The 25,780-nt window shown below is 50.6% G+C and overlaps 1 protein-coding gene across 6 annotated transcripts in view; it reads right to left on the bottom strand.

The window, feature by feature from the left end:
* Positions 1–3,421: 3,421 nt before the first annotated feature.
* The window catches only part of EHMT1 (euchromatic histone lysine methyltransferase 1), a 106,611-nt gene continuing 84,252 nt past the window's right edge, over positions 3,422–25,780 (bottom strand). For all 6 annotated transcript variants that reach the window (XM_088523281.1, XM_088523285.1, XM_088523282.1 and 3 more), the window contains 12 exons: positions 24,856–24,978; positions 22,865–22,966; positions 22,082–22,186; positions 19,506–19,660; positions 18,472–18,639; positions 17,907–18,051; positions 15,977–16,054; positions 14,751–14,866; positions 12,590–12,676; positions 8,226–8,304; positions 5,652–5,827; positions 3,422–4,004 (listed from right to left, as the gene is read on the bottom strand). In XM_088523281.1, the coding sequence (XP_088379407.1) occupies positions 3,821–4,004; positions 5,652–5,827; positions 8,226–8,304; positions 12,590–12,676; positions 14,751–14,866; positions 15,977–16,054; positions 17,907–18,051; positions 18,472–18,639; positions 19,506–19,660; positions 22,082–22,186; positions 22,865–22,966; positions 24,856–24,978 (1,518 nt within the window). In that variant the 3' untranslated portion in view covers positions 3,422–3,820. The remainder of the gene's footprint in view (positions 4,005–5,651; positions 5,828–8,225; positions 8,305–12,589; positions 12,677–14,750; positions 14,867–15,976; positions 16,055–17,906; positions 18,052–18,471; positions 18,640–19,505; positions 19,661–22,081; positions 22,187–22,864; positions 22,967–24,855; positions 24,979–25,780) is intronic.

Here is a 25,780-nt window from a genome sequence, read left to right as displayed (position 1 = left end):
GCCGGAGTCTTTAAAGAGGAGAAGTCAGCTCAGCACCGGTATTTTGGGAATATTTTACAGTTTGAGGCACATCAAGTCAGCTGAATGTGGCGACTCACTGCTGGAGTGAGACCAGCATCGTGGGCTGGCAGCCCAGGCTGCTTCACCCCATCCAACTTCACTTATGTCTTCATCTAACCCCCACAAACCTACCAGGTGTTGGCTCCTCCTCAGCGCCCCAGCGCCAAAACTTGACACCCAGCCTGGTCCCCAGAGGGTCAAACTGGATCGTAGCATCCGTTCAAACAAAGCGCTTCTCAGCCGAGCCCCAGGCAGCCCCGTGGGGCAGGACCGTGAGGCTCTGCCAGGTGTGAGTGCTGGCGCGCACAGAGCTACAATGTGGGGACGGGCTCGCCACCCTTTTAGAGCACCAGGGGCTTCAGCCTTCTAACCCGACATGTTCTAGCTAACCAAAAAGTCATTTTCAAATTTACGTTAAGACAAAAGCATCTATTCTGGCGAAGACTCTTGAGTTTGGACCAGCTGGCAGGGAGCAAAGCTCCATCCCCCTTCTGCTTTCCAGGAGTATCCCGTATCCCGGCAGCGACCAAGCGCATTCCAGGTTGGAGGTACAAGCTGCCGCCGGGAATTCAGCTGAACAACATCGGGTTGAGCCACTGGTGAAACCTTTCCTTTGGCGTCTCTGTGCTCTTGTTGATGTTAGCCTGACCCCTACACAAGCAGTCTCATTAATTTACCTGATTAGAAACCACACGCATGCAGCAAGGCTGCAGCCACCCTGGCTCGTCCAGCACGGTGCCGGAGGCCGTTCGATCAGGTTCAGGAGAAATTCCTATTAAAATCACAGTCAGTGTCTGTGCGGACTTAAAAAAAATGACATCCCTTCGCTGCCAACCCCGTCTCACCTGGATGCTTGGAAACATGGCACCTCAGGAACTAGGGATCGCTCAAGTGCACCAGCTGATTTGTTCCGACTGTTTGAGATCAGCCTTCCCACAAGTGGCTCCCGCTCCGGCCCCATGCTCAGACCTGAGGCCCAGGTGAAGCCGCAGCCCCTGCGGTTGCCGGGATGGAGGGTGCCCAGGCGGAGGCGGGAGCAGGTCCTCCCAGCCAGGCCATGGCGCAGGGATGAGCAAGGGGCTGTAGAGGCCAGGGAGCCTCTCCCAGCCGGGGCAGTGCGTGGGCCCCATGACGTAGGCTGAGTCGCAGCCCAGCGCCTGCCTCTCCGCTTGCCCTCGCTGGACTCAGGCCGCGCTGTTGCCACTGTTTATGAATATTTTTATGAGCTATAGACTGCCTGTGACTCAGAGAGCTGATTTTTTTCCTGGATTATTTTTTATGGAGAGGGCGCGCAGCGCTTAGTCACCCCCAGCCGCGCTCCCCGCAGGGGGAGCCTCAGAGCCCAGCGCCAAGGCAGCCCCGATCCGCCCCAGGGGCCACCCCAGGGCAGCCCAGCCCTGGCAGCTGCCGCCTGGCACCGCACAGTCCTCAGCATCATCTCGGCGCTTACCCAGCGCCCACGCCACCCCTCCCTGCAACGCACAGTCCTCGGTATCACCTCAGCGCTTACCCGGTGCGGGGATGCCAGTGCCTGCGGTCTTTGCTCGGCGCCGAAGGAAACAGGGACACCGCGGAGGGAGCTCTGTGTCCACCACAGCAGGCCCAACTGGGCTTGTTGTCACTGTCCAGCAGAGCCCTGCACCTTCCTCCCAATCCTTTCCTTACCTTTTTTTTCTTTTCTTTTTCTTTTCTTTTCTTTTTTTTTTTTCAACCTTGGAAACAGAGGCAGCCTCCGGGCAGGAGTTTCCCCAAGCCCTCTTGGTGCAGTCCCGCAGCACCAGAGCCTGCTGGCAAGCACAGGGCCACAAACCCAGCCCTACGTTACATTACCAAAAAACATACAAAATTAAAAAAAACAAAACAAACAAAAAAAAACACCAAAACAACTCCAAGACAACACAGGTGGGCTGCACCACAGCCACTTGGACGTATTCCCAATTTTTTCTTTTTTTTTTTTTGTTTTCCTTTGAATCATAAAGATAAGAAACTTCTAACACAGAACACCACTCCTCCTAAACCTTTTGAGTGGTTAAATCCTCCTACCGGCACCGCGAGACTCGCGCCTGGCGAGCTGCCGCCGCCGCCGTCGACAAAGAAGGTCCGAAGTCGGGTTAAAGCACTTTTTTTTTTTTTTTTATTGATTTCATTGAAAACAGAACAAGAAAATGATCAGAGCCAAAAGACTGCTCCTTTAAAACTGTCAAAAACATTAACAGAAAAAAAATAATAAACATGACGGCATTATGAATGTTCTAGAAGAGATGAACAAAAAAAAAAAAAAAAAACCTGTTACTGCACTAATTACAGTATTTAAAGATATATGCCAAAAAAAAAATTAAGATAATGACCTGCCCAGCCATCACACAAAAGGTGATGGCAAATTTATTCACACTACAATACTAACAATTTAAAAAAAGTTTTGTGTTTTTTTCCTGCATTTTATACTAAAATCACTTTGTTCTTTTTATACAATTGATAGTTTATATTCACGTGGTGAGCAAAAATCACACCAGAATCAGCACCGTTTTTGTTTTGTGGTTTCTTTTTTGTTGTTGTTTTGCCTTTTTTTTTTTAATATTTTTGTTTTAATGCTAGTCCCCAATGTTTCAGCAATGGTAAAAAATAAATCAGTTTGTTTAAACCTCATAGCGTGTGGCTTAAAAATTAATCGAAGGTGCCCAGTGTTGAGAAAAGTGATGGGAACAGATGAGCTGGTGACATCTGGGATCTTCTCGCTGTGACATGTCCTGTCTGCTGTTTGCCTCAGCCGGCAGACGTGAGTCGAGGTTCTCTATAATATATATATCATTCACTTTTTTTTTTTTTTTAAAGAAAACTGATTTTCTTATGACGTTAGTGTCTTGCACAATCCCCTTCAATCTTCCCTCTCTAAAACTGCCAATGTGATAGGAGAGGTAAATCCTTCCACTGATGAAACAAACACTGAAACAGTAACACGGCCAAGAGGCGCAGACGAGAGCTGGTTTTTGACGGAGAAAGCCTGGAAGGGAAGAGGGTCTGAGGGAAAGAGGCTCTGGTCCGTGCGGGAGACAGGTTAGGACCAAAGGAGTTTAAGTATTGTGGATTTCTTCTCATTAGAAGAGCAAAAGAGCAAGTCAGTGGGTTTGCTAAGCGAGAGGCATCCATTGTCCTCTAGCTCCTAGTGACAGGAGAGGGACAGACCACACTGCAACGTCCTGCGAGATGGGGAGACAGTCACGGTTTGAGGGGAGAAGAAATAAAACCAAACCAACAAAAACAACCAGCAGAACCTGCCCCAAGGGCTGTGCCAAGAAAACCAAAGCGCCAGCACCTCCCTTCCCACCCCCTGCTTTCCCCGGCTTTTAGAAAGAAAGTCCCATCAAGTATTCAAAGTTTATTACAAGTGAACTGGAGATGACTTGGCATGAGCGATCCATTCAATTAACAAGATTCGGAGGAGGACGGCGGCTCTCCCTGGGCTCTGACAACACTTAGCACATTCAGAGATGGAGGCCTGGACAGCTTGCATGGAAAAAACGCACCAGCCACCCCTCCGCACTCACTGTAAAAACCAGCAGCTTCCCAGGACTGGGGAGGGGAGAACAACACCATGGAGGCGGGATTTGCTTTTTCTTATTCCTCAAGTAACAGTCGGTGGCACAGCCCTAAGTGTCACGAACCCTTGGCTTTCCTTGAGCGGGTTTTCTCTTTAAATGGAAATTCAGATAGTATGTGAATCTATAGGGTTAAAACAAGTCAGTCTCTGGGGAGCGGAGCCTCAAAAGGGGCCGGCTGCCGTGGCAGAGCTGGTGTCGGGGAGCCCGTTTTCCTGGGTGTCCTGGGCCGAGGTGCTCGCCTGCCGCTGGGCCAGCGCTGAGCTCGAGTGTTTGCACTTGGGTGAACCACACTGACAGCTGAAGTATTTGCCTTTGATGTCCCAGAACCTGTCTCCGTAGTCAAAGCTGGAAAAGAGAGACAACACAGTGGGTCACTGGAAGAAAGGGCTAGAGCAAAAGGGATCAGCGCACACCAGTACCAGGAGCTTGGGCTCAGAACGTTCCATCAATCTGGGCCTTCATGGAGCTTCCCAGGAAGTGCTCTGTGGGATGCAGGGAACACTGCCTGGCATGCACAGGGAGAGGGCCACGCAGCCCAGGAGAACCAGAGCTTTGGCCCCTCCATAACATGGACAGGTTCAAGAGTTGGAAATTGAGGTGCAGGCAGCCTTGGCCCCTCGCTAAGGTCCCCTTTTCTCCACCAGGCTTTTCAGGACCACCTAGGGCCAAGCTCATGCTCCTTTCTGTTTTCTGTTTCCAGCCCACTGCTGGACAACAAAGCCACCCAACCCTGGCCCGCTCACAGGGACAGAGCTGAGCAGGAGTATCTCCACCATGCCACAGTGCTTCCTGGCCACACACACACAAAACAGGGGCAAAAATAACAGAGGAGAAGTGAAGAAAGGGAAATTCAGCCCCTGAGCCTGGTCCACTGGAAAAACAATTCAAGACCTGGATCTTGCAACCGCCCGTGGATCTGGGAAATGGAACCCACAGTGACAATCACAACACGGGCACCTTCCCGTGCATGGAAAAAACAATATGAGAGGGGATCTGCCCTCTTAGCAGAAGGAGCACATCAGAGGGCACAGGGCATTTCTTTTCCATGCTGTGTGCAGGACAGGTGCAAAGCCCAACCTGCCGCCCTGGGGCCCTGAAGGGCAGAGGAACCTCCCTCTGCGCTGCCACTAGGAGTTACTGTGACAAGCAGTGTCCCGGTGCCACCAACCAGAGCACGAGGGACCAGGATCAGACGGAGGAGCCGCCCGGCTGATGCGAAGGCTGAAGCAGATGCTACCAGAGCACCGGGCGAATCCCTTCTGCGCCGCGCACAGGGCACTACGTCCTGAGCCTCACCAACAGTGGCACTCAGGTGACACAGCCCATGTCGTGTCACAGCTTTCAGGTATATGGGGTTTGTTAGCTTTTGCACTCCCAACTTCAGGCTGTTTCAAAAAAGGTTGGGGGGGAGGGAGGGAAAAAATAGTAAATGTGTCCCCGGCCTGCCTCCCTCACCACAAAAAAGCTGGAACTGCAATAGAACATAATCAGCAACACAATTAGTTATCTTTCTCTGCATCTGAAACACAGAACAGGGTATTTTAAGGGTGTCTGCACTAGCTTCATGCAGCTCCACAGCACGCTCAGAGCAGCGGTCCCCAAAGACCCTGTGTCCCCGGGTCTCCATTTGCACCTCCGCAAGCCCGTCGGGCAGCAGGCAGCACTTTGCTCATTCTGCCATGGAGGAGGACAGCGACAGCGAAGGACGAGCCCACGGACAGCTGCAGCTGCTGTCTTGGCCTTGCCAAATGGACGAGCCTCAGCATCTCACCCTGTCAGGAAACTCTGTCCTGCTGGTTTGCAGAGCACAGCCAGGTCCCTCGGGGCAGGAGGCAGCGCAGACACCTGGCAGAGAAGCTCCCTGTGCACAGGCTGGCACAGCCATGCCCCAGGCACAGCCGCTGCCCCTCAGGCAGCTCTGCCTTGGCAGGACCCTGCCCTCTGCTCCGCTCTCCCCAGGCCAGTGGAAGGGCACCCCGGGGCGGTACCTACCCAATTTCCTCTCCGGCTTCTATATGCCTTGTGCTGAAGAAGGCGATCCTGGGAAAGCGGAGGTCCTGATGCGACATGAAGACCCGCACCGGGATGAGGTTTGGCTCACAGAGGTGGTTTATAAAGCGGCTGATGTTGCCATAGAAACGAGCATCTATGCAGTACACCTCTCCATCCTATAGGGAGGAACAGGGAATGATCCGTTACGTGAAGTTGTTTTTTATATTATTACTGCTGTATGTTTAAAAACCAACCAAGTGACAGGTCATCCTAGTAAGAGTCCAGAGAGCTTCAAGAAGATGACAGCCAGGGCAGGCTTCAAGACACATATACATTTATACTAAACAGACCCCAAACTACGGTTTCTTTGCCCACAGCACCGTGCCCCCACAAGCCCTAAGACCTCTGCAAATGCTCCTGACATTGGCTGGCGCGTCAGCTCCCGTGAACCTGCTGAACAGCAGGCCAGGGCAGGGGATCTCTGTTCTGTGCAGACCAACACCGCACAGACAGAAGCCACTGGAGAGGGGGACCAGCAACTGCTCCGCCCTCCTAATTGAACGTGACAGCTAGGAAACACAAAGCCAGAGCCTGGAGAAAACACGGCTTTCTGCAGATAAACATGGAAGTGAGAACACAGAGATTCCCTCTTCAAAGTGCCCAGGCAGCAATAGTATTTTGTTTTCCTTGAAAATAAAAGAACCCCCCTTAAGGCTTTTTTATTCCAGCAGAGAATGACTGTGCAAAGCAGAGACTTTAATTACAGAAGCTAATTTCAGTCACAGAGAGGCCAAAAGCAAAAGGATCCATTAGCAGTGCTCAAATTCCCTTCTGGGCAAGCACTTCGCAATCCTTAATGGATGAGCTGTGCCAGATTAGAGCATCCCACCGGCCCAGGAGCCCAGGGAAACTCTCCCCACGGCTGGGGGAAGTGTCATCCACACAGGCCCACCGAACACCCGGGTGTTAGAGGCTCTCATTTTAATGGCAAGTCACTCTAATCACCCCCTCACTTTCATCCACGGAGATACCACCTTCTTGGGTGACGACAACACCACCCACCCCGTATCTCCGAGCACCTCGGAAGCTCTGAGCTCCCCAGGGTGCCCACCGCAACGCGCTGCTCGGGAGAGTAGCCAGCACTGCTGTGTTAACCACCAGCAGCTGCTGAGGAGGACGATGCCCAGAGCAAACTGCTTCCCACCCTGCTGCAAGGATCTCGGGGAGCTGCGAGGCGCACAGCCGCGAGCAGAGAGGAAGAGCAGCAATCGTGAGCCTGCTCCGGGCTGACACGAGGTTCCTTCTCAAGAGAACGGGGAGCAAGAGGGCTCTGGTGCAGGCCTGTATGGGAGGTGGTTGTTTTCATCTTTTATATCTAAAAAACTCCAGTGCATAAAGTGGAAGGACATGATTATTTAAAATGGCCTTCAATGATGCAGACTGCCAGGTGCAATGCCCAGCAGTCCCAGTCAGGCCTGTGTCTGCACGTGCTGCTGAGTGGCTTTCGCAGCTGAGCAGAGCTGGCAGGAGAAGCCAGGGCTGGCAGTGCTCCCCACCTCGCAGGGCAGGGGGGCGTTAAAAGGCTCGCCAACCTATGTCAGCAAGGGACACCTCAAGAGGGCTTCATCTTTTGGCCCTTATGGAAAACTGCAGAAGACGAGGAAACCAACATTTACTCTGCAGAAGTCAACGAGGCATCTGCGCAGCTCCCAGGCTGCAAGACTCTTCCAGACCTTGTTTAGAGAATTGCGACCACTTTGAAATGCCACAGTCCTGACATAGACTGTTAAGAGCTAATTACAATTCAAACCCTCTGTTCTCACACTGACTACAAGACTCTTCATTACGTCTTTTCTCAATGGTGGTTGAAAGCGTGTTTTCTAACACGTTTTCTAACAAATTTTTAAGAAATTTTCTTTGTCACTAAGCTGACAACAAACGAAAGACAAAAACTACCCAAAATTCCTCTTGGAAGCCACCTCACTCCACAAAGTCCCCGGCTCACCTTTTTTTCCCAAGGAAAGTCTGAAATAATTATCTTACTATAAGCTTTAGATTGCTCTCCTCAGATCAGGATTTCTGCTATGGGGAAGCAGGGCTGGACAAGCGGCAACAGAACACGCTGCGAGTCCCTGCAGGGGATCTAACAGACCCCTTCCTACACGAACTTTTTTTCAGTCTTTGAGCTCATTCATCAACTTCCTATTGTGAAGAAATTACAAAGCTGCCAGTCAAGGCAGCAGTGAATCTGCATTCTCCTGCACACACACCTGAACATCGAAAGCTGAACTCAGGATGCCCAAATGGTTTTGAGAGAAGAGGCCACTGCAATGGAAACTGTTGCGGGCAGGCTGCAACACAGTGGTCAAACACTGGCAGACTTTGCTATTTTAACAACCCAAAGCCTCAAACTCTTTTCATTTTGAATAAAAAGAGCTAAGAAATAGTCCCCCTCCTTCCAAATTTTCAGATTGTGCTGTATACCAAAATGGAGGCAAATATTCTCTCTGCTCTTGTGAAGCAGCAAGGTCCCCTTTTTTTTTTTTTTAAACCAAGCCCCTTCAGCTACGGTACCTTGTTGTCAAGGTCGAAGAGGTAGGAGTCCTCTTCACGGACATCTGCCTCGGAATCAGCTATCAGTTCGCCAACATATCTGCAGATAAACACGAAATGCAGAAATAAGATGCCTGCGCATCCACAAAACTGTGTTTAAACATCTCTTTCTTACATGTGAAGGTAAGAGGGAAAGAAAGGGACAGAGTCCAGGTACAAACCACAACCTGCAGTTTCAGCAGTGCAGACTGTTTCTGCTCCACCTAGGCAAGCTGAGCACTGCCAGCTTATAGCAGTTAAGATCTGGCTCCAGACTCAAAGTCTTTTCAGGACAATACTTTCAATATTAAAAATTGGTTTAACTCCCCCTAAAATTTACTTTTCCCAAGGACTCTGTCCAAGGATTCTGCTTCCTTTTGCAATTTCCTTAGCTGGCCACAAGCAGAATAATCTGATTCTCTTTATGCCCACTGTCAGCCTCGTGCCCCAGGGCTCTCCTAAACAATACTGCAATATCTGTGCTGTTTCTGCCCCAAAGCAAACTGCTTGTTTCTTCTTCCAGGACATTTTGACTGATTGCGTATGCTACTTACCTGAAAAAGTCTTTTTAATTTTTTTAATGTAGTTTAAATGTGAGTTTTAGCCTGACTCAAGAGCCACCCTCGAAAGATGTAGGCTTCTTTCTGACTCCTTTCAAACAAGAATAACTGAGAGCTGTGGCCTAACAACTGCGGCTGTAAGCCCAGGTACAGCGAGGATCGTGCCTGGGCCCTCCCAGCACCGTGAAACCCGCTCCCGCCCGGACCTGCTGCCAAGGGCTAAATTCACGCAGCACCTTCCCTGCTCCGGCCATGAGCCCTGGTTACAGAGCAGTCCCTCTTGTGCTGCTGCTCTCACGCTTGTCTCGCTCCTCCTGAACAGCCTCACAGCTTTGGAGTGTTTTCTACTCAGCACCTCCTGCCCTGTTGAGCTTGCAGTCAAAGTATGAGACACAAGAGGACAGGGAGAGAGTAGGGAGGGAGACAAGCAAGAGGCAACAGCGGAGTAGATTCTGGCACACAACTGAAGCTTTCCTGGGCTTTAATGCAACACTAATTAATAATAAGCACAGGATTCACAAAACAAAGAAACACTCTTTGCAGCATCAGCAGAGCCTTGCATGATAGCAGCCATTATAACAGCCTTCCCTTTCAGCTTTCAAAGCATTTTAGAAGTGTTAACCAACCACATCCATTTCCCCCCGGGGCTCATGGCAGCATTCAGCTCCAGGGCTTAGGAAGAGGAGAGCCAGGAAACCCCAGGCCGGGGGGATCGCTGGGCGGCAGCTCCCAAACTGCACGTTCCTTTGGCACCCAGGCAGGAGGCTGCTGCCTCCGTGTGCGCAGCTATGGTTGTCCCCACCGCATCTTGGTTTTTGTGAAGCACTCCCGTAAGGCTGCAGCATTACTGGAATTCACATGCTCGGTGGTGACCTGAAGCAATCGAATATTATGGCCAGGGAGGGAGAGCTGTAGCACAACGCAGCAGCCAACGGCAGGTAAGAAACAACTGAATACGCTGCATGGAGAGGCGCTTCGTGTAGGGAGAGTCACTTCACGTTACAGTGCACTGATACAAGAAAACACAGCCTAAAAGCTGTTTGGATGATCCTTTAAAGATCATTCCTGCAACTCATCTCCCTTCCAAACAGTGCTTACAAATACACACAGATCCCTTATTCCCAAGGTGCGAAATGAGGGAAGGAATTGCAAGAGTTACAGGTTTCTCCTGCAGAACAGAGCGGTAGCATCAGCCCCTGGATTTCAGACCTCCTGAAGTCAAGGCAGAGCTCTTCTCCATCAGGACATTCAGCACAAGTGCTGACAGGAGGTACCTACCCCACACAGAGCTTTACAGTGTCTCATCTCTGCGAGCCCTGAGCACACGCCATGCAAAACTCAAGAGCATCGAGAAGCCCTAGCACAAGCTCCAGCATTTCTCTTGATCTGGCGTAGGAGAGGGTGGGCTGGTGCTCCTCTGATGCAGGTGTGGTGGAAACACCTGGCTCGATTCACATAGTCTTTCTCTGCTACATCACTTTTTGTACAGAAACAGCCTCTTTGGAAACAGGGATCTTCTGAGAGGGTGAACGTGCGATGCACAAACCACCTTTACGGGGCAAGGAGCAGAGCGGGACCTCATAGACCTCTGCTTTCCGCATCCCACTAATTCAAAGGCTCCCCCGTGGAAGCACCCAACCAGCTGCACCGTTGCTATTACTTAACACAGAGACATAAACACGGCAGACTGAAAGCAACGGCCAGCAATGGTGAGCAGCAGATGAGCAGTAATGAACCCTGCAGAGGGCTGGGGAGAAAAGCTGCCCTGAGCACCCAGCTTCGCTGCACGCACATAAGCAGAGCGCAGAGGGGACAGCCCTGCCGCGTCCCCAGGCTGAGCCGCTGCCACGGGGCTGCACGTCAGGGAGGACCTTGCAAGGCGCATAGAGCAGCTCTGCTTGCAGCACGGCCTGGGTACCCTCGAGCGCAGCGCTGGGGGCTGGCCGTGCTGCCGCACGGGTCCCGCTGCCCAGCGGCTGTTGAGCATCACTACCCTCAGGACCCTGCTGGGGCACAGGCTGCCACCAGGAACAGGAAGGGGAGTCACTTCAGAGCGGTCGCGAAGAGAAGCCAAAAGGCACCTGGAGCCGAGGGCAGCCTGGAGACGTACAAGCAGGGCGAAGAAGGCACCTGCACCTGCATGTACTGTCTGGACAAGCGCTGCGGTGCAGGAGATTTTTGCAAAATAAAACCTTTGCAGCCATTCTGGAATTACTCCCCATGTGTGTATACTCATAAAATTATGGAAAAAAACTCCCTCTTATGCCAAAACATTGAGTATCCTTCCAAAAGCAGAGTAATACTTTCAGTTCCTGAACCAGCCGTTCAGGGTGCTGCTCCAGACAGTCCATGCAAAATGCTGGGCCCTGAGAGTTGCTGCGCGCAGAGAGCCCCCAAGTGCTGCAAACACCGGCGCTGTGTTGACAGAGATGACAAAAAGAAGAAAAATAGCTCCAGGTTGCATATAAGAAAACACAGTCAGGAAACCAGTGCAGACAGGTTAAAGAGGAGGGAAGGTCTGGAGCTGGTGAGTTGTGCAAGCAATGGGTACGTGCGTGAGCCGACAGGGACAAGGACGTGCCCGGGCGAGCCCCAGAGCTGCTCAGTTCTTTAGCACGTGGCTCCCTTAGGCAACGAGGAGAGCAGCGGCTCCGGGCAGGCGCCAGGGGCAGAGCTAAGTGTCCTTGTGGTGTGCAAAGCCCAAGGGCTGCAGTGCCTGGCGCAGGGCGCCCGTCAGTGCTAACTGCACAAGCCGCGCAGCAGCAGCTGCAGCGAAACTCATTACTCCCCTTTCCTGTTAGCGTTCCAGGGGGGCTGGGTAAAGCCTGGGCCTCGTTTCGTTAGGGGCTGAGCTTGTTGCAGCTCAACACAGGCTTTTCCAGGCTGAACAGGGAGCCCCACCTCCTCACAGACAGCCTGGCTTTCAGTTCTACCTCTGGAAAACAAAACATTCACAGTCTTATGTCCCTGAACAAAAGTTCTCATGGAAGGAATACCTGTTGATCTACTGTGGAGGGGATTGCCCTCCGCTTTCCCTTTTAGCAAATCTGCAATGAGTTTCAGCTAACCCTCCACATAGGGAGGGAAAGAGTGTGGCCTTAAGATCTTAACTGACTGTAAGATCCAATGAAGATGACACGTTACAAAATATTTAACAAATTACAGATAACACTTTTAAGGCCTAAGAAACCATGGGGTTCGATGGCAGTTTTTTCCATTAGACATAAATCTTTACATTTTTGTCTAAGTACTTTATTGAATCAGGGCCTAGGCATGTGCTGAAAGCCAACTGCTTCAGTGTTTTGCTGAATCAAACTAAAGACAGAGCTGTGACACTGGAAAACATTGTGGTAAGTCAGTATTAGACAGAAACGGTCCAGTAAAACAAAATAAAATAAAAATAAAATCATGTCCCCAATTCCTTTGACCTCTTAAGGATCATATAACCATGGCAAATACAGAGCTTGAGCATGATATTTTCAGCACAAATGGAATGCATTTTTCCCCATCCCTGTTCTTCGCAGGGTCACACTGAGCCCACAAACACAAGTGACTGCGGATCCCAGCAAGATGGAGACGGGTGGAGAAAGCTCAAGAAGAGAAGGGAAGAAGACAAACAGAGCAGGAAATGGAATCAGGAAACCTCTTATTGGGGATAGAGGCTCTGCCTGATGCCAATTTGATTTACATGAAAATCATATAAATCCTTAACAAGGAGTAAAGCACAATGCACCCCCCCTTGGGAAGGGCCATCTTTGCAGAGCTAATGAAAGTTGAATAACTTACTCGCACACAAAGGTTCCCAGTGGAATGTCTTGCATCGTTCGCACACCCCAGCCCATCTTTTGTGTCCGATAAAGCTGTAATCGAGTCCTGCAAAACAGGAAGGAAAATCCTGTTAATGGCAACAGAAGCAGAAAAGACAACAAATATCTGGGCAGGCAAGGGCGGGAAAACAGTAACTTTCCAGGAGCACGAGCTGCATTTTGGGGCCGACCTGTGCGCACAAGCCGGGCTCGCTCCGCCCGCGCCGGTCAGGACACGCTCGAGGCGAAGCGGCGGGCCAAGGGGAGCCGCCGCTCGCCTCCCTCCCAGCTGCACTGCGTGTGCTCCGGGCAAACCAGAGTGGGGAAGGGACCTGGGGAGCGCTGCTGTGCTCTCACACCCCGGGGATTCCCTGTGGGACACCCAAACCAACCCTTCCCTTTGACCCCCATCCCCCGCGCACAGCGCAAGGAAGGGAAAGTGGAGGGGAAGCTTCACGCTGTAGCTCTGCAGGGAGGGAGGGCAGCGCCAGACGAGCTGAGGACACCCTCAGCTCAGGGCTCCGGTCCCTTTGCCCTCGGCAGACGCCAGTACATTTAGCAGCTCCATCAGATCCAGCTCCCTGGCCGAAAGACAAGGAAGAAATGCTGCAACTCGAAACTTCTTGGTGTAATAGCTGCTCTGTGGAATTTTACTGATATAGTTTATAGGCAGAGCAACAATCCTGTAAGCCATTCTGCCCCCTGCTCAGCCAGAACCTGAGTTAAGTGCAGGATGAACACTCTCCAGGGCTAGGGAAGACTCTCTCCCCACTAGGGAACCAAAACCCACTCTCAGCAATGCGGTTATCGGAATAGAGAGAAATCTGATGCTCACCTTAGCTTCACCCTGTTGCTTTTTGCAGCATTTTCCTCCTCCTCCTCCCACCCCTTCCTCCTGCTCCTCGTGTCCCTTTCCAGGCATGTGGCAGCCCCTCGCCCGCCTCCTTGGCCCGCAGCCCAACAGGACACGCCATTGAGCGCAGATCCGGGGCCTGCTGCCAGGGACCACGGACCCAGCAGAGGGGCCACGACTCATCCGTCGGCCCCACGCGAGGCTCCCGCTGGCAGCACGTGGCCCCGCTGAGGCCACTTGGAGTAGATCCCGTCGAGGCGGCCGGGCAACAGAGCTGGGGCTCCCACATTTCACCCTCGAGCCCAGCCCTGCCAGGCACCACGAGTATCCTGACCATCTCTCCTGGGCTCGGGGCAGCACTCCCAACCTTCCTGCTCTCTCACAGAGAAACTTTAGGAAGCGAAAAATGCCAAAGCAACAGATCTAATTATACAGCTCCTAAATGAACACCCACATACCCACTGGAGGAGCTTGGCAGAGAAAATCAGAGAGGGGTAAAGTTCTGTGGAAACACATCAAACCTTTTTCTAATTTATTTTTAACATCGCAAAATGTCACCGAAACTGCAAAGTTTGCAGAAAAGTGTGGTCAGTACTATAAAAAAAAAACTTGAAAAAGTCATTTTTCCAGTAGGATTCTGCAGAAATCAGCCCTCTTAGGTTTAATACAGTGGCTAGCTTCTCCAAAATAAAGCTCCAAAACAAAACATTTTAATTTATATTTCTGCACCAAAATAATAATTGCCTGATCTGCAGCAGTAAAGGCAATGAGTATTCAAATATGCAGTTCACAGGGAGTCAGCCCACTCCCCTGGAAGCTTTAAGAAGCTAAGTCTGTGTATGCTGGCCCCTATTTCTCACATAAACTGCTCGCTTATAGTATTTTCAGAATAAAGGCTTTAGATTTTCGTTCTCCCGATTTTATTGTCTTCGGAGATCTCCACCAGGGGAGATCTCCACCAGGAAAGTTGTGCGTGGGCTGTTTCATGCAAACCCACAAGCCACTTACATTTCATGTTCAGGCTGATTAAAAACCACCATTGTTCCCACGTGATGGGGCCAGTGGCAGGGTGTGAATCTTAACCAATCTCTTCAACCTGCTCCTGCTTCACCGGCGCCAGCGGCACAGGGGGCACTTGCACTGTTTCCCCCCACTCTGTGCTGGCACCCGCCCCGTCTCTCCGTGGTAGTCCTGACTTTGGTGTGTTTACGACAAGCCGAGAGCAGCGAGGCAGCACGGCCCGGGCGTGGAGGTTCCCGAGGAGCTGCGCTGCGCTGCTCCTGCTCACCTGAGCCCGTTCTGCACCACGCGGTTGCGGCAGGTTCGCCAGCAGGAGCACGCGTGGTTGCACTCGAAGATGAGCGGCGGCTCAGCCATGTTGAACTCGGGCAGCAGGCGGCCGTCCTGCAGCGGAGACGATTTGAGAACGCATTAGTTTGCTGCTTCTGGACCCTTCCAAGGCACCTGCAGCCACAGCACATTCCCCCCAAGCATAAAATAGGCTGCAGAACCATAATGTGGATGCACGGCCCAACCTCCCCAAACACAGGGAAGATCTCAAGTACTTGAGGAGGCTTTGCCCCACCTCAACAGTGCTGCATTCATTGGCATCAGAAAACAGCAAGGGACTGGCTTGATTTTGTTGCCTGGCATCACCCCACACACCAACCCCAGCAGCTGTCATTACTATCATTCTGCAGGGTTGGAGGGGAATGCAAGGGGTTCATCTGTTTCTAGGATAAGGCCTAAACTTCCATTTTACCTGGTACACTGAAGTCTTGTGAATCACCTTTCTCTTCCCAAAAAAGCTACAATTCAACCATACAATACCAACCACAAAGAATTGAGAAAGTGCCAGCCACAGTTGATCAAATTTAACAAATTTGGCTTTAAGGGCTCAAACAGTGCCATTGCCTATTAACATGTGAACAGGATGGCTACAAAGCCAAGAGAGATGCCAACATTCCCCCTGGGAGAAACCTGCAGAGATTCACAGAACTTCTGGGGAGAAACCTGCAGAGATCACAGAACTTCTGATCCTGGCAGAGCCTGTCCAAGTATTAACCTCAAAACCTCCCTGGAGGATTCAAGCATACTCACCCACAACAGGCCAGCCTTCTGGCAAGGCTGCAATGAAGACTTATTTACTCTGCCTTCATCAGGCAGGATCATAATAAATAAAAAGCAAGCAAAATCTCCTTAGTACCCTCCCTCTGTTCACGTATTACTATGTTTGCTGTGTCGCTCTGAAATGCAGGGATTATTAAACGTGCTCCATCACATGGCTGTGATTAACAGCTCGGTTGGCAGGGCAGTAGCATGAACAACACAGAAAAGCTTTCCTGCATAGGCATTTTGTTGTTGTTTTATCACATATGTCTCAAAGGTGAGACTACCATGGGAGGCACTTTCAAACACAATGAGGAGTTGTGCAAGGAGCTGTGTTTAAGGTACTACTGCAAACAGTGAATTTTGCAAAATCCAGCTTACAAACATGAAGTTGTGTGTCCTCACCTTATCATACCAGCAACGCATACTGAGTTGGCCACACATACAGTTACTGGAGGAGCAGTCATCTATACATACACAATACTGCAAGAGATAAAAAAGGGATTAAATCAAAGCCATTCACGTATACCTGAAAGAGTAACTTCTGTAATTGGGCCAGACAGGAAACAACAAGTCTTCATCTCCTGCCTCTTGCTGGAATGCCTCTCAAGCACCTCCAGAAGTGGCCCTGCTCCAGCTCCTTGGCCAGCAAGATAATCAGCCTCAATGACTCAGTGCAATTTTTACTCATTTCTTTAGTTCTGCACGGACTGAACATCAAAGGACTCCAGGGTGCAGGAAGGGGTGACATACTGAGATGTGGAGACATCGTCTCTCATGGGCACGAGGGCCCTAGTTCTACTCATCTTCCTCCCTGCCCTATGAGCTGCAAAGGACAACAGAAGCTCGGAGAAGGGACCAGAGGTGGGAGATGACGCAGTGATCTCATTTAACCGTGGCTGCTTGCCTCTTCCTACATGTGCTCCAGCTGGCTGCTTCTACTCAGCCCTGGTGAGGCCATATCTGGAGAACTGTGTCTCATGCTGGGCCCCCCAGTACAAGAGGGATGTGGAGCTGCTGGAGAGAGTCCAGCGCAGGGCTACAAGGATGATCAGGGGCCTGGAACATCTGCCTTATGAGGAAAGACTGAGAGAGCTGGGCCTGTTCAGCCTGGAGAAGAGAAGGCTGAGAGGGGATCTAATCAATGTCTATAAGAACCTCAAGGGAGGCAGTGAGGAGGATAGTGCTGGCCTCTTTTCAGTAGTGGCCACCGACAGAACTACAGGAAACAGCCATAAACTGAAGCACCAAAAATTCCACAGGAGCTTAAGGAAAAATTTCTTGACAGTGAGGGTGGGAGGGTGGCAGAGCACTGGAACAGGCTGCCCAGAAAGGTTGTGGAGTCTCCTTCTCTAGAGATCTTCAAAACCCACTTGGACGCAGTCCTGTGCCACGTGCTCTAGGTGACCCTGTGGGTGCAAGGGGTTGGACTAGATGACTTCTAGAGGTCCCTTCCAACCTTAACCATTCTGGGATTCTTCCCCAGCAGGCTCCCAGCCCACATCGTCCCGCTGCCAGCTACCAAATAGACCTTGGCCACGGGAAGTTCATTTCAGCTCAAGAGCTGCACCCAGTGACAGGTAACCCAAGTGCTGTGCTCTCCCACCTCCACTTTCGCAGCTTGGCCTGTCAAGCACTCTTGGTATCAAAATAACCCTAGACATGCAGCCAGTGGGAACACAGCATGGGACTGGCCACGTGTGAAGGGTTCATGGCAACTGTGTCCAGCAGGTAGGCTGCTGGCCACCAGGACAGTGGCACAGTCCTCTGGATACTACAGACAGTGACTACCTCCATGGCATATGAGAAACATCATAGCAAGAAAAAGCCACGAGCAACACTGCATTATTACTACCACATTCTTACTACCTACAAACCCGTTTGCCCTACAGTTGCTGTAATAAGATGGTCTCCAAACAATTCATTCACTCTCTATATCCACAGTAAAGGAAAAGGATAAACGGGAGCCACTTCCGCCAGCCCCAGGGGCTGACACAGTGTCTCCAGCACAGGGCCAAGCACAGAGGTTAGCTAAGGCCAGGAATGGAAGCAAAGCACAATCCTATCTCCTAGAGCAAGAGCTGTAAGGGTTCAGGAGCAAAACCTAAAGTTTGATAGAAATACTAGGACTAGATGTTCCTATATGAACAAAGGACTAACCTATTACTATATATATATATAGATAGTATATATAAAGTAGGAAAGTACCCCAAAATCCTTCTTGTCTACGATCCCATTCTGAGAGCTGAAGAAGAATGTCTGTTCTCTAAGCACTGAACTTACAACATTTCTACATACACCAGAAAAAAAAAAAGGCATTTACCCAATCCCTCACCTGTAAATGGGTGATGTTTCTATCAATGTCCATTGGGGAGGTGACACAGTTCTGCGAAACGTATTTGTAGTTGCTGGGACAAGGCTCACTGTCCACTGAATTGATGCAGGGAATTGGGATCCTCTCGTAACCCCGGGCGATGTCTCTGTTGGTGGGAGAAAGAGAAGTATCACTTTACACACACAAAAAAAAAAAAAAAAAAAAAACACAGCTCTCCCAAACAAGGGCCATTCAAATGATGCTCTTCTGGGGCAGAATTACTGTTTTCAATCAATCAATATTCAAAGCTTGAAAGTAATTCAAACAAAAACTGAGTTAATCATTTTTTTTTCATCCTGCCTTACGGAATGTTCTTTGTGCTTCTGAATATTTCTATTTGGATGATGAATTTACAAACTACATTATGGATCTGCATGCGTCTAGCTCTTGCTAAGCTCAAACTGACCTTAACACCAGTCCCACAAACTAAGCACATGCTTAAATCCTTTCTTAAACCAGGTTCTTGGCCTCTCCCTTGGCAGAGCTGTATTTTATGACCCACAAGCAAAGCCAGCTGGATTCTCACCTGCTCACTACCTTCTCTATCTGAGCAGGCTTCTCAGTAGATGATTCTTTGAGAGTCTTGTTCATCTGTAGAGCCACCCAGACCTGAGAGTTAAGGCTGGAGCACTGCAGTGGAGTCTCACCTTCCTTGTTCTTTAAAGTAACATCCGAGCCACGGGAAAGAAAGAGACTGCAAAACATCAACAAAGGATAAGCATCCCCGAGAGAAACTGTGCAAGGGGAAGAGCAGCTGAATTCCATTCTCCAGCCAGTCCTTAAGATACTAGGAAGAATCTGTAATAGTGAATAATCACCTGAGTTTTCTGTATTAGGCACGGTTCACCTGATCCTTCTCCTTGAAGGGGCTGGCAAAAGCAAGAGACTGAAGCTCTGGCACTCGGAGGGCTCAGGGCAAATCTCAGCTTGCGTCAGGCAGGACAGCAACTTGTCTGTAAGCAGCCTCACTTCCACACACTGGAAACTCTCTGGCTGGCAAAGGCATGCGTGGGAAATGGAGGCCAAAAATGGCAGAGTCCCATCGGAAACTGGTAAGGGGCTTGTTCCCTGCTTACTCTCACCAGCTCTCAGGAGCAAACACACTGAATTTACTCAGCGCAGGGACCAATGAAGGAAAAACCCTCTTGTGCCACATTAGTGGCAAAAAGGCTTTGCCTGACGCCTTTGTACTGAGCTGCCACACTAGGCTCAGCCCCTCAAGCCTCTGCTCAGGGCTCCAGGCCTAGCCCACGTTTGCTTGATCCTTTTGCACCAGCTCTAGCAGCAGGAAGCAATCGTGGAGTGAACTTGCATTAAAATAACATCCATCTGAAGATCTATTTCTGCTTTGAGAGAAGGGAAAAAAGGGCAAGCAAGAATCAGATGCCCAGTATTTCAGACCCACAGCAAGCAGCAACAGGTCAGGAGGAGGTCCCAGTTTTGGCTCGAGTTTAATGGTCAAAGTGTTTCCAAGTCTCTCCAGAGCTTGTCCTCTGGCACCTGGATAGAGCAGAGGACCAGGGGAAGGGAAGGAAGTGCTGGGGCTGGAGCTGCACTTACACGACGCACTCGTAGCGGTTCTCCCTGGCCGCAATGTGCAGGGGGGAGTCTCCGTGGATATTCACTGCATGTAAATCACACTTGGCAGCCAACAGGATCTCCGCTATGTCAACGCAGCCAGAAAAAGCGGCCCAGTGCAAACAAATATTTTCCTCCTGCCGGAGAAGGAAACAGAGTACAGGCTGTTTAGTGCATTAAAATCCAATCGCTCTGGGACTTCACCATCTCTCTGCTCTGCATCTGGCGCATTCGACATGTGCCTCGACTTCTCCCTCACTAGGCTGCTCGCCAGAGCTCCCGAGGCAGAGGGGAATCCTCTGTACAGACCCGTGGGAGCTCTCCCTGTGGCCGCCTCCACGCGTGGAGGACGGGGAGGCTGCGCTCGAGGCGCCCCACGTCTCCCTTCCTGAGCAGGCAGACTGCACCTCTCGGAGCCGCCCAACGCTCCAGAGCCATCCGCAGAGCTGACAGACGGCAACGAACCCGCCAGGGAGGCTAGCGCCTGAGCCACCCAGGCCAGACACACAGCCAAGCTAGCAGGGCTCCCCATGCTGGAAAATGAGAGAGGGGAAAAAGGAGCCTGCCGAGGAAGAGCAGGACACAAGCTGCAGGGTACATGAAGGTGCTAGAGAGTGAAGCAGCAGCCACAGGCAAAGCAATCAATCCGACTGCAGGCATCTCTTAAATACTGCATGTACTCAGCCCTCACTAACAGCAGCACTAGAAATAGCTGAACACTCATCTTTTTGATAGAGATATTTTAAGCAATGATACTCTGTTTTTTGTTACAGTGCGATTTGCAGCACACTTTAAAACCCTTCCACATGACAAGCTCTAAAGATGCCAATTAGAACAGTGCACTGGTAGTAATGATCATGTAACTTTTTTTCTTCTTTTTTTTAGGAAAGCAAAAACAAAGCACATCCTTTAGTCATAGTCCTTGCACCTTAACTCAGATATTTCCTTAAAGAAAGGGGCTATTAATATATATTCGTATGCCTAGAATGAATATACATATATATGTATATATGCTTGGAATATATGCCAAGCTGGTGGGGGGAACCTTCTTCTATACGGCTTCCACCTCTCAGTAGACAAACAGCTAGAGCAAACCCTGGGCAGTATTCTATACCAATCTAAAGACAAAAAATAAAAAGGCAGATTGCACACCAAATGTTGCTGCCCGGACAGGTTACACACACAGTACACACCTGGATTCCCTTCCTTTGCTTTACATCAACTCCTGCCTAACAGCAGCATAATCATAGCCAATGGTGTTTCTGCCAGTGGAATGTTTCCCAGGCTGAGGAACACTGCTCCTGAATGACTGCAATCAGGGGACACCAAACGGCAGCTACAGGGACAGACACATGATACCTACACCTGCCAGGAGGACATTTTTCTAGCGAGTAATTTGTTGACTAAGATGATTGCCACCATTTAATGTATGACCTAGCAGTTGGTAGCCATAGGTTTCTGGAACAGACCAGAGAACTCAGTCTTTTTCAGAGTCAGTGTTACGGCACTGCAATAATGCAACAACCCCAAAAGTCAAGTCCCACTTTGACTTTTGCTCTTAGGGACTGTGCCAGATCAGAACCTGCCTTGGAACTACTGAAGCCACCAAGACATAGAGGCTCCTCAGGAGATGGGACTCTCAGGCTACGGAAGGCGACTCCTTGGGTGCAGCTAGAACAATTTCTGAGCACAATGAGTTAAAAAGCCAGGACCTCTTCCTGCCAGCACCAAACAGGCAAAGGTATTTGGGGTGACAAATACAGAACAGCTGCTTTATATCCAGACATGGACTAGCAGCCCTAGACAAGACAACGTGCTGCCCTGGGGCATGCTGAAGTGCCAAGCTAAGGCAGGGGAGGCACTGCACTGCCAACTCTCTGTGAGCAGAGCGTGCGAGGCGAGTTACCCTCCTTCAGCCAGCTATCCCACACCTCCTTCAGGCAAAGCCTGGAGTAGCTCATCTCGCCCTGGTCCACAGCCAGGCCTACCTTGTGGCTCTTCTGCAGTTTCAGTAACTTTAGAGCCAAGGGGAAAAAATGAGAAAGATGCTACTAGGAAAAGAAAGAAAAGCAGCAGCGCTGATAAAATGTTATCTCCTCTATAGAAGCCTGGATACTCTCTTCCTTTCCAGTGATCTCCCATCGTCACTGTCTCATAGCTTATCTCTGGCTACACAAACAACTCCTCTGAAAAAGGCCAGCAGACTAGACGTTCAAAGCTGCCGAGCTGGACTCACTTGCAGTCAGACTGCCTAAGCTATGCAGGATTTCTCATCATAAAGCAGAAACTACAGAGGAGAAGAGCAGGTCAAGAGCAAGCTCAAGATCACGCCTAAAGAGCTGCAGGAAGAGGCGTGCTTACCAACCAGCAGGGCTTCTTCCTAGAGCACGGGGGAATGTTCTCCCACTAGGCACTGTCCACTCACCATCCCTAAACCACCTGTGTCAAGGGACCACCAGGCCTCCCTGCACTGAACCTGCAAACTGTGCTCTTGATTACTCATTTCATTTTTAAACGGGATGGTGGATTTCTGAAAAGGATTCCAGGAAGAGCCTCACATTGTCTCGAATGTTAATGTCCGACCCCTTCGCAAGCAGCAGCTTCACCAGCTCAATATGCTTGTATTCAGTGGCCCAGATCATAGGCGTCCAGCCTCCATCGTCCTAGAAGGGAAAGGAGAGGATGAGACACATGGAACAAGCAAGGAGGTCTCTGTTGAGTACAAGCCCCTTGGCAGCCACAGGCTGCACCTTGCTTAAGAGCCACAAACCCCTTGCTTCGTCCCACCACTCTCCTTCACTTCACACTGCTGCAGAGAAAGGTCCCTCGGGGTCCTGCAGAGCCCAGCATGATCTGAACCAATCTGCTTCAGCAGACTCTATTTGCAGCTCAGCACATTGCTGATGGATCTCCAGGGTGCCCAAATACAGCTGACTGACCAAAAGGCAAAACGAGCCTTGTAAAAGCTTGCACAAAAGATCACAGAGCAGTCCAGGAGAACTGCCCTTCCCCCAGCGGTGCCTCACGCTGTAGCAGAGCCACGTTACCCCAGCCTAGACCCCAGTCACCATGAGCAGCGACTCATGGACCCTGGAAAAAGCTAGGCTCCGTCAGTAGATTCAAGGTCGAGAAGCTGTAAATGGAGGCACATGGAAGAGAGGTTTCTGCGGGGTGAGCAGGGCAGAATAGCTCCACCCAGGCAGCACTTGCAGCACAACCTGCCTTGGACTTGCCCACCAGTAGGACTGCGTTAGAGCAAGCACCATCTGGGCAGCATTCTGGTGATTTCCCTGTGCCTGACCCAAAGAAAAGTGCTTCTGTGACCTGTACAGAGCCTTTACCTGGCAGTTGACATCCATCTGCCCATTGGAGAGAAGGTACTGAACTACATCATAGTGCCCCTTCTTGGCAGCCAGGTGCAAGCATGTGGATCCCTCTGCGTCCTGGACACAATGAGAGAACAAACGTTCAGGGAACACGACCTCTGCGCCCCTCTCCCGTCTACACAACCATAATGATGCCCAGCAGCTTCAGGGAGACAAGTTCACGACTCCGAAAGCCTCCAAGCTGCTGCAGGTGCAGGAGCAGCAGGGCAGAGGACTGCGCTGCACAGGGACAGAAAGGCAGTCCCCAACGTGCCTGTGCTTGTGTACTGAGATATAACACAGCAGCGAAGGCTGGAAAGAAAAATGCCTTTGGGAGCTCTGAATACAGAGTCTGGTGTAGATGGACAGGCTGTGGCTGTGAGTCATGGGAGACACTCCCACACTAGCACTAAAAATCCTGTCTGGAGTCTGATTTTTATCAGACATTTATATCCTATGAGCTTAGCATATAGGCAGGCCCAAAGACCAGGAAATAAAAGGAGGAAATGAGAGCCTGGCAAACAATGTAATTGCTCCATTTTGGACACTGCTCCAAGTGCAGAACACGGCTCAGTGCTAGGGAGCAACTCCCTGCGTGAGCACGGAAAGTTTCAGGTCAGGGATCACCCCCAGGGAGCCCCTTGGGGCAAGCTAGTGGGTTCTCTCCCTCAGACACACATCTGAGACCGCTATGGCTTTCCCCTTAGACCAGCGTGAGACAAGGGCAGCTTCTCAACCTCATGAGGAGCAGATGGATCTTAAAAGGAAGGTCCTGACCGGGGCTGTTATGCCCTACTGGCAGGGCCAGCGCCAGGAGCTCAGGGCTCCAAGAAGCCTCCGCCATGCTGTGCCCGCCGTGCCCGTTTGTCCCAGCCCTGCTGCTCCAGGCTGGGCACGCCAGGCGTTCGCAGCCAACTGGATGGATTTTCATGGAAATGGCTGGAGCCGGTTCTATACTGCGAGGTTGCAAAAGATGACTAATTCGGTACAAGGAACTCATTAACGTAATAAACTACTCTAGACTTCAAAAGTTATTCCAGTGATCTCAGGCTTCTAATCTGCTTCTGTTAAGCTCAGGATTCTTCCTCCCTGCACCCGCCGAAGCAAAAAGTCTCTTTTCTCTTTGCCGTGAACACATGGGTTGAGAGGCGCCTGGGTTGCTCCAGGACGCCCAGCACAGTGGCCAGCAGGAACCCGCACATGTTTGCCCTGTCCCCCTTCCCGAAACACCACCCCAGGGCTCCCGGGGGGCTGTGTTCAGAGCTCATGCACCCTCCTGGCCCAGCTGGCTCCTGCTGCCCGAGGAGCCAGCTGGGCAGCTTGCAACAACACAGGGTTCAGCAGGGAGGGTTCCGAGCCACAAATAGCATCTGATTTATGGGACTAATAAATGATCTGTGTATTTGCCAAGATTGCAAAGCAACCACAGCATGTTAAAGGGAAACAGACAGCTGCATTTTATTGTATTTGTTTAAATTAAAGGGTAGAAAGTTTGAAGATGGTGTCCAATTTTGCCACTGCAGCATGACAGCAAAAAACTGGACTTTGGAAAAAAATCAGGACTTTGGAAAGCAAAGCTTCCTCTGTCACTTTCACTGGCTTTGCAAGCACCTATTTACCAGCACATTTAAAAATGTCACCCCCAAAAGCTCATTAGAGTACGCAGAGAAGGAAACCTCAAAATCAGTCAACTCCAAAACCACCGCCATGTTTTTGTGGCACAACACCCCGGGTCGGCTGCCGCGGGCGCTGTGGACTCAGCAGTGGGGACAGCGCTGGCCCCAGCTGCTCCCAGGGCGCCACCAAAGTGGCACCACCGGCACCGCCGCCCCACGGTGCCTACACTCCCAAAGCAACCACCCACCTGCCCTCCTCCCGGGCACCTCCCGCCACGACTTAAAACCTTGAGGGAAATAAATGGCTGGCAGAGGTTTCCTCAGGGAAGAAGACAAGGAGCAAACAGCTACCTTGGGATCTACGAGCGCTCCAGCCTTGATAAGGTATTTCACAGTTTCCAGGTGGTTGTTTTCTGCTGCTTCCATCAGCGGAGTCCGCTGGTCCTCCGAGCAGGTGTCGATATTGGCACCAGCCTGTTAACAGGACAAGGCAGATAGAGCAATTTCAACCATCGCTGTTACGCAGAGGAAGCACGTGGGAATATACATTTAGCAGCAGGTTGGTTCTGAAATTTAGCCATATAGAGTAGGAAAGGAGAGAGAAAAAAATAAGGCAGGAAAGGCGGCAAACTCCACCTGTCCTGGAAGCAACAGACCCCACCTGTCCTCCCTCCTGCCTTCAACAGCCAATAACCATGGCAGGACAAAGGCTACAGCTGGTGTCAAACAGCTCCTCTTATTAATTCATCCTGGACTGCTGCTTTCTAAATATTACATGTTTACCTCCAAAGAGAAGAAAAGAAACAAAAAAAACAACCTTCACCTTATTCCAAAAGCTTTTGTTTTCCCAGATATTTCATTTCTACAGAAGGAACAAAACAACTAGTTCTTCCTACCGTCACAAGCAGTTGGAACAACTTGCTGGTAATAAACAAGGGAAGAGCTCTAAAAAACTTCTGGTAATTGACTATTTCAGTTGAAATCAATGACTATATTTCCACAGCCTTTTCTGAAAATACTTTTGGTTCAAATAGGGAGTGCGTAGGAGAAAAAATGTATTCTTGTGTCAAGTAGCTCGGCCACTTTAACTCTTTGATTCAGCTGAGCATCTCGCACAACAGTTGAAGAAACAGCAACAGGGTATCTCAAAGGCTCTGCTCCAGAGCAGCATGACTCTGGCAGGCCAAGAGCGGAGCCAAGCGTGGAGCAGAGACCTCCTCACAGCAGCCACCTGTGGAGTTGGGCTCACCTGGCAGGAGGAGACGCCCTGCTGTGT

This window comes from Tinamus guttatus, unplaced genomic scaffold, assembly GCF_059628265.1.
Source record: "Tinamus guttatus ecotype Peru unplaced genomic scaffold, ASM5962826v1 Tinamus_guttatus_pri_ptg000177l, whole genome shotgun sequence".
In the NCBI taxonomy this organism is placed as follows: Eukaryota; Metazoa; Chordata; class Aves; order Tinamiformes; family Tinamidae; genus Tinamus; species Tinamus guttatus.
Note: the sequence above shows the minus strand (reverse complement) of the source record. Positions and strands in the feature narration are given on the sequence as shown.